Below are 13,999 nucleotides of genomic sequence, written 5' to 3'. Positions count from 1 at the left end.
AATAAATCATTGTGGAGCTGGTCTCCACTATAGTGGAGCTGGTCTCCACTATACTGAGAGCAGGTCTCTTATTTTATCCCTTGAGAAAGAAAAGTTTTGTCTTTTCGAAACGTCGGGTTTTTAACTTTGTTTATATGTCTTATGTTACTCCCCCATTGGATGTTGTGTCATATTTTCCCTGTTTTTAATTTTATCCATTGCTAGTGTGACACTGTTGTATCCTTTTGGATCCATCCTTTGGTTCCCCGCCGGTCAGTTGGAACAGATTTTCCCTGTTTTTATAAATAAATCATGTCAACCAGAAAAACTCACTTTTACACTCAAATTATCACCAACATTATACAGCCAAAAGCTTTGGCCTTCAGCCAGGTTGTGGAGCTGTGAAATTTGAAATTTAGGCATTTAGGCATAAGGCAATATTTTCCGCGCGCTTCACGCGTATTTGTATTATAAACTTTATTCTGTCTCTAAAATTTTTTTCCAACCCCAATGTCCGAAAAAAATCTACGCCACTGCACGGCACTGAGTGCACCATGAAAGCAACTTCATGACTTGCGTCGGCAACAAACGAATAAACAAACCGACAAAAAAGCAACACAAGTTAATTAACAATATAAATACAAAACCATTATTTGTTTATTATTATTATAAATTATTAGCTATTATTACCTTGTTAGTTTTTGGGGCTAGTTTTGTATGGCTCAAATTTTGCAGACCCTGCCCGGTGACCCTGCTTGATTTCCATTACGTGTAGAAAGAAAGTTCCAAGGTTCCAATTAAAAATGGGATGGCAACCGTGGCAACCTGCATTGATGAAGAGAAACAAACATCATCCTCCGCTAGCAGATGACAGAATCTCTCGAGCTCATCACAATTCGGAAACTTTTATCTGTGCGGATGCTGAGAACACGTTTAAACAGGATTTGTTGTGCAAGTGACACTAGTAATATAGGAGTGGAGTTCTGGAATAATAAAACTTAAAAGGTACGTGAACAGCTAGTACCGTACGTACAGTTAAATTTAAGTAAGCTTAAATTATATGGGACGTGCTCATGGACTTGCGAGTTTCAATACGTACAGTAAAAGTGAGTCTATTTGCATGATGGGACCCACTGCACATTGAAAGCTTGGCTCTACAACTGATTGATGATAAAGATAGTCACACATTTGTAATCATTTTTCATCACAAAATATGATATGAACTTGGTTCACAACGCAAACTTAAAAAACCGGGCAAACAGACACATCATTTATTGGTATGACATTTTCGTTAAACTCATCATGTACTGGTACTGCCCTATCTAAGTTTGCTCAGTTTTGGTGCGCCGATTTGGATCATGGGCTGATGAATTTTTATTTATAAATAATGGAGTATTAATTATAATTTCAAGCATAGGAGTTTAGGTAACGGTAAGAAGTACAAAAAGTTATGTAATTAATTTTATGACATTGAAACATGCAACTATTAAAGCTACAGGAGCCTTGTATTTTTTAGTACAAACTCTAATTGAAATCATGCAATTGCGTTGCACTAGCTTTTTGTATACACTTTATCCCATACCGTTGTGCAGAGCTAACTACGGTATGGGTTCCCTCCAGTGTTCGATTTTCATCTATTTTATTGTGTAGCAAAAACTGCTACTCACTTTCAGATTTGAGTATATGTAGCAATTATTTTCACCATATTTTGTGGATTTTTTTGTTCATATACCTTTTACCATCGCCAAAACATTCCTATATACTTTCAGGGGAATTCCTGCCATAACTGTATCTATCATCTTTTTTCTTCCTTCTTGCAAGTTTGTAGACAAATGCTGTGGCCTATAAGGGCATGCATTTTAATGGTTAGCTTTTTTAATGTATTATTGGAATAAAAAAGATATGATACTGATAGTATTAAATTTTGTATTTAAAATGATACCGTAGAGCAAAACACCAATAATTTAAAGGAGGATTTCGTGATCCTAGCATCGTCTTTTTATGACATTTTTCAGTACATATCCACGAAAAAAGCCTATTCCCAAAAGTTCAGTTGATTCCGATTTTGCGTTTGCGAGTTATGCATGATTTGTGTATTACACTGCTCCATAGACAATGCGTTGTAATTTCGTTCTGGTGCACCAGAACGAAATTCAAATTTCCACGATATCTTTGCAAAAGCGAATTAATCTGCAAGAAATATTTTGTACATAAACATTATGTAGCCAGAGGTTTCCAGTGATATAAAAATCTCAACTTTTTTTGAGAAAAGTGGGGGATGAGGCTGTGGATCACGAAATGCCCTTTAATTATGGAAAGTGTCAAGATATCTTGAACAGCTATAGAACTGGATCATCCAATTGACCAAGGCAGAGGTAGCGGTACACTATAACAGGGATGGAATTTCGTAAAGTGCCATAGGAGTCCAAGTGGATTCTCGCAAGAGAGTTTTGCTAGAGTCCATGGATTCCCGTAAATGGATTCTCGTTGTACAATCTTGCGGGAGTCCAAAAGGTATTATATGTAGGCCTATGTAAAATGCATTCAAACAAACAAACTAACAAATAAACTAACAAAGTTAAGTTTTTAATATATGTGTCATCATACTCTCACTTCCATATGTCATTGCATCTTTGGTGACTTTTCCTTTATATTTTGAAGGCTTTGAGTTTTAAAGGCGTGTTGAACTTAAGCGTAAGTTCACTGAGCCGATCATTTCAGCGAGAGTCCACATGGACTCTCGCAATAGGACTTTTACGGGAGTCTCTGCGAGAGTCGACTCTCGGACTCCCGCGAAATTCCACCCCTGCTATAAACTTTAAGGCGTTTTCATTTTGGGAGCATCATAGTTGTTCAAATGTATTGATATTTTTCTTAAACATTAGTGTTTATCAATAAATTTGGTATCAAAAGAAAGCTGACATTATTATCAAATATATTTTTTATAGCTTTTTCCCAAAATGTCAAAAAAACCTCCACATTTGGAGCCAAAATATGCAAATTGCGCCACATATAACGCAATTGCATATTCTTAGCAGCCCTACGGTATCACTTGGATCCAGGAACCATCTGTACAGTCTGTAGTCCTGCCAGCAAGACTTCGGTCTTTATCATAAACATAATGACATCTACTGACCTGAAGTCTTGCAGCGGTACATAGGGATGCACTGTACATTTAAGAAATCCAAACTTCAAGCATCAAGAAATATACCTTGTATTTGTCAGTTTTACCTCAGAGATGATGTAGACCCTCTCTGCACAGTGTAGAAACATCACAAGTAGAATGCTGCTCAATATGATAAATCCAAATCATGAAAATCAAGACATTTTGCAGAGCAATATTTTGACCACTTTTGCACCAAGTAAATTACAATGTACTCCCATGAAGATTGCAGGTTTTGCCAACCCTGGGAATTTTGAACCCACCCAAAAGATGAGATCAATGTTGATCAATTACCTCAACTTTGGGAGTATAGACTAGTACAGTGGGATTAAAATCATCCAAGCACGCCCAAACCCTGGTACAATGGGATTAAAATCGTCAGTGCATGCCCAAACTGTCCTTGAGAGAGTTCCTCAGCTGCATCCTTAGAGCCCAAAATGAGCCCACATATTGTGATGTTTCTTATTTGTGGAAAAGATAATAATAGAGTGAACTGTAACTCTAGGTACGACGAGTTACAGTTACTGGAACTATACAGTCTGTGGCCTGTGCATTTTATTATTCAAACTTATCAGTGCATATTGTTTTAGTGTACATTGCTCTGATTTTTTTCACATAGTTCTACAAAGCAACCAGTTCTTGGAGCAAGCCAGAATATTTGATCATGACCAGAGAATACAGATGATGTGTGGAACATAAAATGGGTTCAGGAGCATCCAAAAACAATTCCTCATCCCAGTCAACCAAGGCATCCAAAAAGAAGAAACATGTAGTTGTCAGCCATTCTTCACCAGGTAAGAAGTCTAGTCATGGTATGATAATTATTAGTAACTTGTTGTGTATAGCAGGGGTCGCATTTAAGGAGTTTGCGTCCAGGGATTCCTTATTTTTTGATTTTGTCCATTTTGAACTCCTTTTTAAAAATCTCAAGTTGAAAGTGACCAAATTAATTAAAAATAAAAAGATCAGTAAATCTTTTGAATCACCATAGGCCAACAACATTAATAATTTTACTGAAATATTTGACAAGTTCCGAAGTTTATAATTTCGGACAGATGGACTCCTTAAATTCTCATTGGACCCCTTAAATGTTGGTTTTGCAGGTACCAAAGGGTCCAGAAAAATTAAATTAGACCCCTTGATTTTTTGTGCTCGTGCTACCCCTGTTGTGTAGTATAAAAATACACACCTTTTTGCTCCCACAACAATTTACACATTGTTTGCAGTGGCTTTTATACCATAAAATGTGAAAATGTTATGGCTTGGATAGGTTGAACATCCAACTGTTGAGACAATCAATGTCATTAATCCCCTCTATCCCTACATTGTAAACCCAACCAACAGCCGATAAACTTCAAGTTTAGTAGGATGTTAGAAAATAATGAACTCTGGTACTGTACACTTTGGTGAACATGACATTTTTTGCATCTTTTTTGACTGAAATACCCTTGTATTTTTAAATGTGACCCGCTCTGACAAAACCTGCCATACATGTAAGTCGCACTTAGCCATTTTGAGATACAGTGAGTCAAAGTTGGGATAGGAGTGAAAAATCTTGCAGATTTTGTTTTTCAGTTTTTATTATTTTTTGATTCCTTAATATGTTTACTTTAACCTGCATGTATCATTGAAAGCAAAATATTCTTTTACATCTAAAGCACCCAAATCTAGCATTTTTTGAGCCAAACCAAGTCCCTAAACATGTCATTTTACAACTTTAAAGCCATTTTGCTTGCTTCTTTATGTGTCACTTCCCCCTTCCTGTTGAAAGACGTAGAATGAGGACCACATGTCCTAGACACATAATTTTGGTATCAAATGAAAGCTGAAGACCTATACTAAATGATTACCGGTATGTCAAAAACTCAATTTTCAAAATTAGTGACTTATGTCTGGTTTTGTCAACACATCATATACATGTAGCACCTAAAATGCAATGATGAGTTGATTTAACATTGGGGAGAGTGATCAATAGTGTTATGGCCAGAGTCACCTAAGTTGCAATCACAAACATTGCACACTCCATGTTGATTAAGGATTACTGGATTACAGGAAATAACACTTGACCAGGACTTGAACTTGGGACTCTGGGCAGCACTCTCAATACCAACTGAACTGGGTCCATTTTTAAGCAGTGGGGTAGTAGGTAGTAGGTTTTGTAGCATTCACTGTAAACTCGCTGTGGACACGGATTTGGCCCATGTAGTACTGAGGGGCGAATAGTTTGACCTATTTCTCTGAGCTATAAACCATGTAGTATTTGTTTTATTACGCCTCTTACATATTTATGAGCTAATGGTGCCCAATCATTCAAATTTAAATTACATGGTAACTTACCATTCCTCATTAGGCCAAGTAAATTAAATAACTTGTAGGCCTATATCATCCCTGACCTCACTGATTTTTGGAGATTATCAAATATTTTCATTATTTTTCTTATTTGCTCCCTTATTTGTTTTTTACAATTGTTGTAATAAAAAGACTTGTCAAGAACTTGGTTATCATTTATAAACACATAGCAAACAATTTCTTCAAGCTGGGGCAAGGCTTTGGGGAAATAAAAAAAAAAAATACTAGGGGCCTCCCTTTTTATGTGTTGACAAAGCTTTCACAATTGCAATTTTACACAGAAATAAATAGTAAATATTTTGAGAAAGTTCGGACGATATACACATTTTTATTTTAATTGGCCTTATCAGCGTCCGTTAAACTTGCAAATCGGGCTGGACAAGCTATTTTGAACTGTGGTTGTTAGGGACAGCTTAAAAAAATCCTGTGAAAATATTAAGTTCAATAAGAGTCTTACTGTACATGCAGTTTAATTCTGTCACCAAACTTTGATGGTGGGATTGAGGAAAATGTAGAGAAATAGCAGATAAATCGGTTTTGCAATTACATGAAGATTGTTTGCACAGATCAGCTGATGGTAGCTGAATCCTGTTTTTGTTGCGTCATACATGATTGACCAATCAATTGGCACCATTATCTCATGTATAGGTGTAATAATATTGTTTACCATTGACTATTGCAGGATCCTTCCAAGAGGCCATTGAGGTGGTTTTGACCAAGGCTGGATTTTTACCTTCAGAACTAACCATCAGTGAAGGACAGGTAAGGGCTAATACTCAAGCAATTTGTTTCTTTTTTATGGTAGAAGAATGTTTGAAAATAAAACACAATTCGTGTGCCATTGATGGTGTCAGGGGCGTAGCTAGATTGTCAGAACAGATGGGCTCAAAGTGCCTCAAACATGTGGCTGGATACCGACAAAAACATGATTTCACCAACCAGTGTTCTTGGCAAGCATGTGATGTCAGTGACACCCTTGAGTACAATGTAGCTTTCAGTGGCATACAGGCCCAAATTTCACTGAAATACTGTAATGGGACAAACATAAGCAACATTCATGCTTAAGTGGATCAAAATTAGATTAATTGAACTGAAACAGGTCAAAAGAACCTTTTTATGGACATAAGGTATACACGGTCTGGGAGCGTTGTGTACATCATGACTCGGGGGCTGTAGCCTGTCTATCCCTCCACTGGCTATGCCACTGGATGATTTCTCTTTTCATGGACATAAAGTATGGTAATGATTGCTAATAAGGCAATGAAAAAAACCCTTGTTGTATGCGAGCAGGCGAACAGACTTACATTTATTGGCCAGCACTGCTGGTTATCAAAATGATGAATCAATTACCGTATTCCCAGTAGTTTGTTGTTGTTTCATTGTTGTGTTATTTTTCTGGTGTTGTGTCTTGCGGTTATGTGACATTGGACCAAATGGTGAGTGAGTATGTAAATAATAAGCAAGTATGTAAGTAACATGAATGCTCTAATATGCAAAAATGAAAATGTAATTTGTTCCATGTTACACATTGACAAATGATCAGTCACCAGTCAATTCAAGTCAAGTCAAGTCAAGTCAAGTCAAGTTAAGTCACAGGATGGTTGTGACTCAAGTCAAGTCTAATCATTTACAAATTATCAAGTCAAGTTATTGTCATGATTTTACTTGGGAGGGGAAAAACGTAAGATTAAGAAGTACCCTGCAGTTTTTTCTGGACAAATATGGCTGTTGCTACCATTCTGCAGGAACCACCTTTTGAGGAGAGCGAGAGCAATCACTCTCTACTGCTCTCCTTAAATCTGATATAGGAGAGTGATTTTTAGCTCTCCTTAGTTGACCATTATCTCCTTACATTCTATTGTAAATGGTCTAAACAGCTCCCCTTGAAGGTTCCAGAAAAGCTATGTCATGCTCTCCTGCAAATTCCAAAAGACAGTCCCTGATTCTGCACACAGTAAGTCAATAGGAATCAATTTAGTAGTATGGACCCTGTTAATCAAGACGCATAGCCACAATTGAGCTGAATAAGTGCCATAATAGCATCTGATCACTGGTCAAATACCCGTGTGATTCTCTTAAACCTGTCAGGCTTTTATTGATTTCAACTATACGACGTGGATGTGGAAAATATATGAGGAAACTCACAAATGAAATTTGTTTGACACTAGTGCAAGTCTATTAATCAAATTTGAAGAAGATATGTCATGGATGTAATGGGCAGGTCAAAATATATCTTTTTATGTCAATGCCATTCATTCTCAATTAAATAAGCATTGGCAAATATTTAGTTAAATTTTGTGATATTTTAGCATGTTGTTTTATGTTTAGGCTAATTTATTTTCATGCAGCTAGAATCTGCTGTAAAAAGTAATCATTTTCCCGGATGTGATTTTTTTTGCGCTGATTTTGAACTACCTAGCTTGTTTTTAAATTTGCATTTTTGATGAAGTAAAAATGGGGATGATGTTGTTGATAGGAGTAGGACCATCACCATCCTCTTTTAAAAAGCCAAATGCCTCTAGGTACAAAAACTACTTGTGATTTATACATTTTATTTTAAATTGTATATCGACTACGTCTTGTGATGTAGTACATTTAATATGTGACCATCCACCATGTGATTTTGAGCTACAGTGCAAAATGTCCAAAAATGTCATATTTTGAGAAAAATGAAATTTTCACCGATTTGAAATCTTTCATACTTCTCTTATACAGCTGCAAAGTTATACAGCTATGCAAACACTAGAAATAATTAAAAATTGACATTTTATGGAACTGGTTTCAACAGAAATGATAGAATTTTGATATCATTAAGTGGGGTTTTCTCAATATCATACCAAGTTGGTTAAAGTGTTATATTCAAGCTTCAGTTATGATCTGGAAAAAAATCAACTTTAAAATGGGCCGACTTCTGGGCTTATTTGTGATGGACGGTCACATATACTTTTTATATCATTTGACATTATCATGCACTTACACAATTCATGCTGGACATGGCGTGATTACAATATGCTAGTGTAATTATTCGCTGGCAGTATGTCTGTCATCAACTATTCGATTTATTTACAGGGAAACCAAAAAAATAAAAGTAAATTTTATTTTGTTATTCAAAAGAATAAAATAATGGGCGAATAAGGTCAAGTCTTCCGTAGGGTAGGTGTATGGATTTCAATTAGAATAGCCCAATAGAAGCTGCATTTGATCAATTATGGGTGATAGGTCAGGACATGCTTTAATGCAGTTTGATCCCATTAAATCACAAGACCATGGCATGGCATTATTTGCAGTCATATAAATGACAGTGCTGGTGGCTTCATATGGTGTTGTCATTTCACAACTAATTTATTTTAAAACAACATGCATTCCATTATGCAAACAGCATTTAGATGGCTGGCCAGTTTTGCCCCAGAAATAGCACGCCCTGCCGTTTGAGGCAAGCGATTGCTCTCGCTTGCCACCTTCGCCCAAACTCAATTTCTAGTGAGCGATTTTCCACTTGCCATAGACGAGTGAGCTTCAAATGTGATCAAACATGGTTGTACTATGTAATGCTATCTACTGAAGATAGCTTCAAATGTGATCAAACATGGTTTTAGAATGTAATGCTATCAACTGAAGAGAGCTTCAAGTGTGATCAAACATGGTTGTAGTATGTAATGCTATCTACTAAAGACAGCTTTAAATGTGATCAAACATGGTTGTACTATGTAATGCTATCTACTGAAGATACAAAGCTTCATATATGATCAAACACAGTTGTAGTATGTAATGCTATCTACTCTCGCTTGCCACCGCTAAATTCTAGTGAGCGATTTTCCACTTGCCATAGACGAGTGAGCTTCAAATGTGATCAAACATGGTTGTACTATGTAATGCTATCTACTGAAGATAGCTTCAAATGTGATCAAACATGGTTTTAGTATGTAGTGTTATCTACTGAAGAGAGCTTCAAATGTGATCAAACATGGTTGTATGTAATGCTATCTACTGAAGACAGCTTTAAATGTGATCACACATGGTTGTAGTATGTAATATTATCCACTGAAGACAGCTTCAAATGTGATCAAACATGGTTGAAGTATGTAATGCTATCTACTGAAGATAGCTTTAAATGTGATCAAACATGGTTGTACTATGTAATGCTATCTACTGAAGATAGCTTCAAATGTGATCAAACATGGTTGTACCATGCAATGCTATCTACTGAAGATAGCTTCAGATGTGATCAAACATGGTTGTACCATGCAATGCTATCTACTGAAGATAGCTTCAAATGTGATCAAACATGGTTGTAGTATGTAATATTATCCACTGAAGACGGCTTCAAATGTGATCAAACATGGTTGAAGTATGTAATGCTATCTACTGAAGATAGCTTTAAATGTGATCAAACATGGTTGTACTATGTAATGCTATCTACTGAAGATAGCTTCAAATGTGATCAAACATGGTTGTAGTAACAAGTTCATTAATAATGTTGATTTTTGTTCATTTAAAATTAAGAACAATTCCAACTGAAAATGAAGGTGATTTACTCATGTTTAGTGATTTTTCGCCACTACACTAGTGGTTTCAACAGACTGTTTCCTTTTTTGTGATCATACACAGATGGCTAAGTTTGAATGAATAACTTTCTAACAAAGTGTGTAAAAAAACATGGTGTTTTTAGTGATATCAAGCTAAATAAATGCTGCTATTAGAAATACAAAACTGTAGAATATGATTTGAGTCCACATCCGACTCATTTCAGCTGGATTGCATCACATATGCTATATCAAAGTTATAATGCATGTAGTTCCCAAAATATAACAATGTATTTAATGGTCATTTTGATTTTCTGAAAATTAATTTTGCCCGCATTCAACTCACTTTTGCTTGAAAGCATAAGTGCTGTTGTGAAATGGTGGTTGTTGTGTAGCAATTGATCAAATTTGTTATGACAGTATTTGATGGAATGCTAATTTGATCATAATTTTGTAGCAATTCAAGTGCACTCCTATGAAATTGAAAAAAATAATGAGTATATGGTCAGCATTTTTTAAATGCCTTGATGCTCATATACCATGATTACATAAAAACCATTCAGATAACTCCTACTTCCAGAAAAAAATCAAAACTAATTTTTTTGAATTTCCAAATATTATTCTGGTTTGCTTGATGAAACAGCACAATCCTAACCAACCAATTAGCTCAACCAATTCAACCTAACTGGGAATAAAAATAAAAATTCTACATGGCATATTCTGTTATATTTGTTAATGATGCCAAAATTATTCATTTTAGGGTGTTCTTGTATGCTAAAACAATCACCCCTAAAGACTTGTACAAAGATTTAAAGAGTAATTTGACAGTCATTGTGAGCATTAGATGCAGATCAAGTTATAATATCGGGTGCATGCGGCACATGGTTTAATAATCTGGACATACACTATTTTACCTCCACAAGCAATACCCAAACATGGCAGAGTCTGTACTCTTGAGGTCAATTCTCTTTGAATCAAGCAGAATTAGTTGCTTGTCAATAAAATCAATTTAAATGAACACACATAGTCGGCACTTTGATATGTTAACACTTCCATGAGTTCCTTGAGCTGTATGATGAATCCAATTGACCTCTTTATGCTCATTGATCTATTCCTTAACTGTCAGGAAAAATTCCATAAATTGTCAGAAAATGTGCATATGTGAGCTTTTGATTTTATTTACTCAGATGCTACATAAGTTATGAGAGTCAATTGATTCAATATTGCAAAAAAGTGCAACATCTTGCAATCATAAAATGGGCATTGATGCAGGAATGTCTTGAAAACTCCTGAACATATGCAACTGTATAATATTCCCAGAAATATATTAAAGCTTGTCTTTACCGCTTGCATCATGAAAAGTAGCCTATTTGAGAGACTTAAGGAATCGGATATTAACATTTGCACAGTATTTTTAGTGGGAGCTGAGAGTACACCAGACATATCAAAATTGCATTATGAATATGAGGAATGTCCTTCTGATAGTATGTAATGCTATCTACCGAAGATAGCTTCAAATGTGATCAAACATGGTTGTAGTATGTAATGTTATCTACTGAAGATAGCTTTAAATGTGATCAAACATGGTTGTACCATGTAATCCTATCTACTGAAGATAGCTTCATATGTGATCAAACATGGTTGTACCATGTAATCCTATCTACTGAAGATAGCTTCATATGTGATCAAACATGGTTGTACCATGTAATGTTATCTACTGAAGATAGCTTTAAATGTGATCAAACATGGTTGTACCATGTAATGCTATCTACTGAAGATAGCTTCATATGTGATCAAACATGGTTGTACCATGTAATGTTATCTACTGAAGATAGCTTCAAATGTGATCAAACATGGTTGTACCATGTAATGCTATCTACTGAATATAGCTTCAAATGTGATCAAACATGGTTTTAGAATGTAATACTATCTACTGAAGATAGCTTCAAATGTGATCAAACATGGTTGTACCATGTAATGCTACAAGGCTCCCGCTAGCCTTCAAAAACTCTGCTTCCGATTGGACGCACAACTGTAAAACCTGGTCGGAAATGTGCGTCCCACAAATTTTTTGTGCGTCTGTACATGTATGTTAATGTGTTGGGCAACAGGGAATACAATTTTACAAAGCCCCGTGATTGCCGGCATTACATCGCAGTTTGATGCAAATATTTGACTATTTCCTTTCAGATTCCTGATGAGATTTTAAAGATTTATGTAAATATTATTGTCAATAACAAATTACTTGAATGCAAACTTGCTGACAATGTGCGATAGTTTAGAAAGTTGTATTTTTGCTCTTGTGTTTTTGCAAAAGCTTATCACGTCTCGCGCGCTGCCGTGCCGTAAGAATTTTCATTCATTGACTGGTGACCCGGAAGTGTTGCAAAATGGGAGTGGTTAAATGTGAAAGGTCAATAACTCGTTTACTGATTGGTCCATTGGTTATGAATATTAATTAAGCTTTATTAGGAGAATTAGGAGTGATCAGTCAACATAATTTTCGTGATTTTTATGATGATGATGTTGGTAAGCTTATAATCACTCATTTTTGGGCTGAATCAACTTGCGTCCGACTGAACGCAACGGGTTGATGAAATTTGTTGAACATTGCGTCCAACAATACAAAAATGCGTCTGGACGCAAGAATTCGCGTCCAGCGGGAGCCTTGTAATGCTATCTGCTGAAGATAGCTTCAAATGTGATCAAACATGGTTGTACCATGTAATGCTATCTACTGAATATAGCTTCAAATGTGATCAAACATGGTTGTAATATGTAATGCTATCTACTGAAGATAGCTTCAAATGTGATCAAACATGGTTGTACTTTGTAATGCTATCTACTGATAGTGATCAAACATGGTTGTACCATACAATGCTATCTACTGAAGATAGCTTCAAATGTGATCAAACATGGTTGTAATATGTAATGCTATCTACTGAAGACAGTTTCAAATGTGATCAAACAAGGTTGTAGTATGTAATGTTATATACTGATAGCTTCAAATGTGATCAAACATGGTTGTACCATGCAATGCTATCTACTGAAGATAGCTTCAAATGTGATCAAACATGGTTGTACCATGCAATGCTATCTACTGAATATAGCTTCAAATGTGATCAAACATGGTTGTAATATGTAATGCTATCTACTGAAGATAGCTTCAAATGTGATCAAACATGGTTGTACTTTGTAATGCTATCTACTGATAGTGATCAAACATGGTTGTACCATACAATGCTATCTACTGAAGATAGCTTCAAATGTGATCAAACATGGTTGTAATATGTAATGCTATCTACTGAAGACAGTTTCAAATGTGATCAAACAAGGTTGTAGTATGTAATGTTATATACTGATAGCTTCAAATGTGATCAAACATGGTTGTACCATGTAATGCTATCTACTGAAGATAGCTTCAAATGTGATCAAACGTGGTTTTAGAATGTAATGCTATCTACTGAAGATAGCTTCATATGTGATCAAACATGGTTGTACCATGCAATGCTATCTACTGAAGATAGCTTCAAATGTGATCAAACATGGTTGTACCATGTAATACTATCTACTGAAGATAGCTTCAAATGTGATCAAACATGGTTTTAGTATGTAATGCTATCTACTGAAGATAGCTTCATATGTGCTCAAACAAGGTTGTAGTATGTAACAGACCTTCATTTTTGAGGAGCTCAGTTGCACCAGAGCTCCTACAGCCCTCCTTAACAACATTTCAGGAGTATGATTTACTGAGCTCCTCACTATTTTTATCCCTATGTTTTAATACAGATATTAAAAGATCAAGCTCCTTGTTGAGCACCTAAGTAAACTCAGGAGAGTGATTAACAGAGCTCCTGCAATTGTCAAAAATGAAGGCCTGATGTAATGTTATCTACTGAAGATAGCTTCAAATGTGATCAAACATGGTTGTAATATGTAATGCTATCTACTGAAGACAGCTTCAAATGTGATCAAACAGGTTGTA

The 13,999-nt window shown here is 35.7% G+C and overlaps 1 protein-coding gene across 1 annotated transcript in view; it reads left to right on the top strand.

Moving 5' to 3' along the window:
• The first annotated feature begins 810 nt into the window (after positions 1 to 810).
• The window catches only part of LOC140139648 (uncharacterized), a 192,328-nt gene continuing 179,139 nt past the window's right edge, over positions 811 to 13,999 (top strand). The window contains 3 exon segments of the mRNA XM_072161352.1: positions 811 to 984; positions 3,762 to 3,936; positions 6,174 to 6,253. Of these exon segments, the coding sequence (XP_072017453.1) occupies positions 3,843 to 3,936; positions 6,174 to 6,253 (174 nt within the window). The 5' untranslated portion in view covers positions 811 to 984; positions 3,762 to 3,842.

The sequence above is a fragment of the Amphiura filiformis genome, chromosome 18 (genome assembly GCF_039555335.1).
Source record: "Amphiura filiformis chromosome 18, Afil_fr2py, whole genome shotgun sequence".
Lineage (NCBI taxonomy): Eukaryota > Metazoa > Echinodermata > Ophiuroidea > Amphilepidida > Amphiuridae > Amphiura > Amphiura filiformis.
This window is presented reverse-complemented; position numbering and strand designations above follow the sequence as displayed.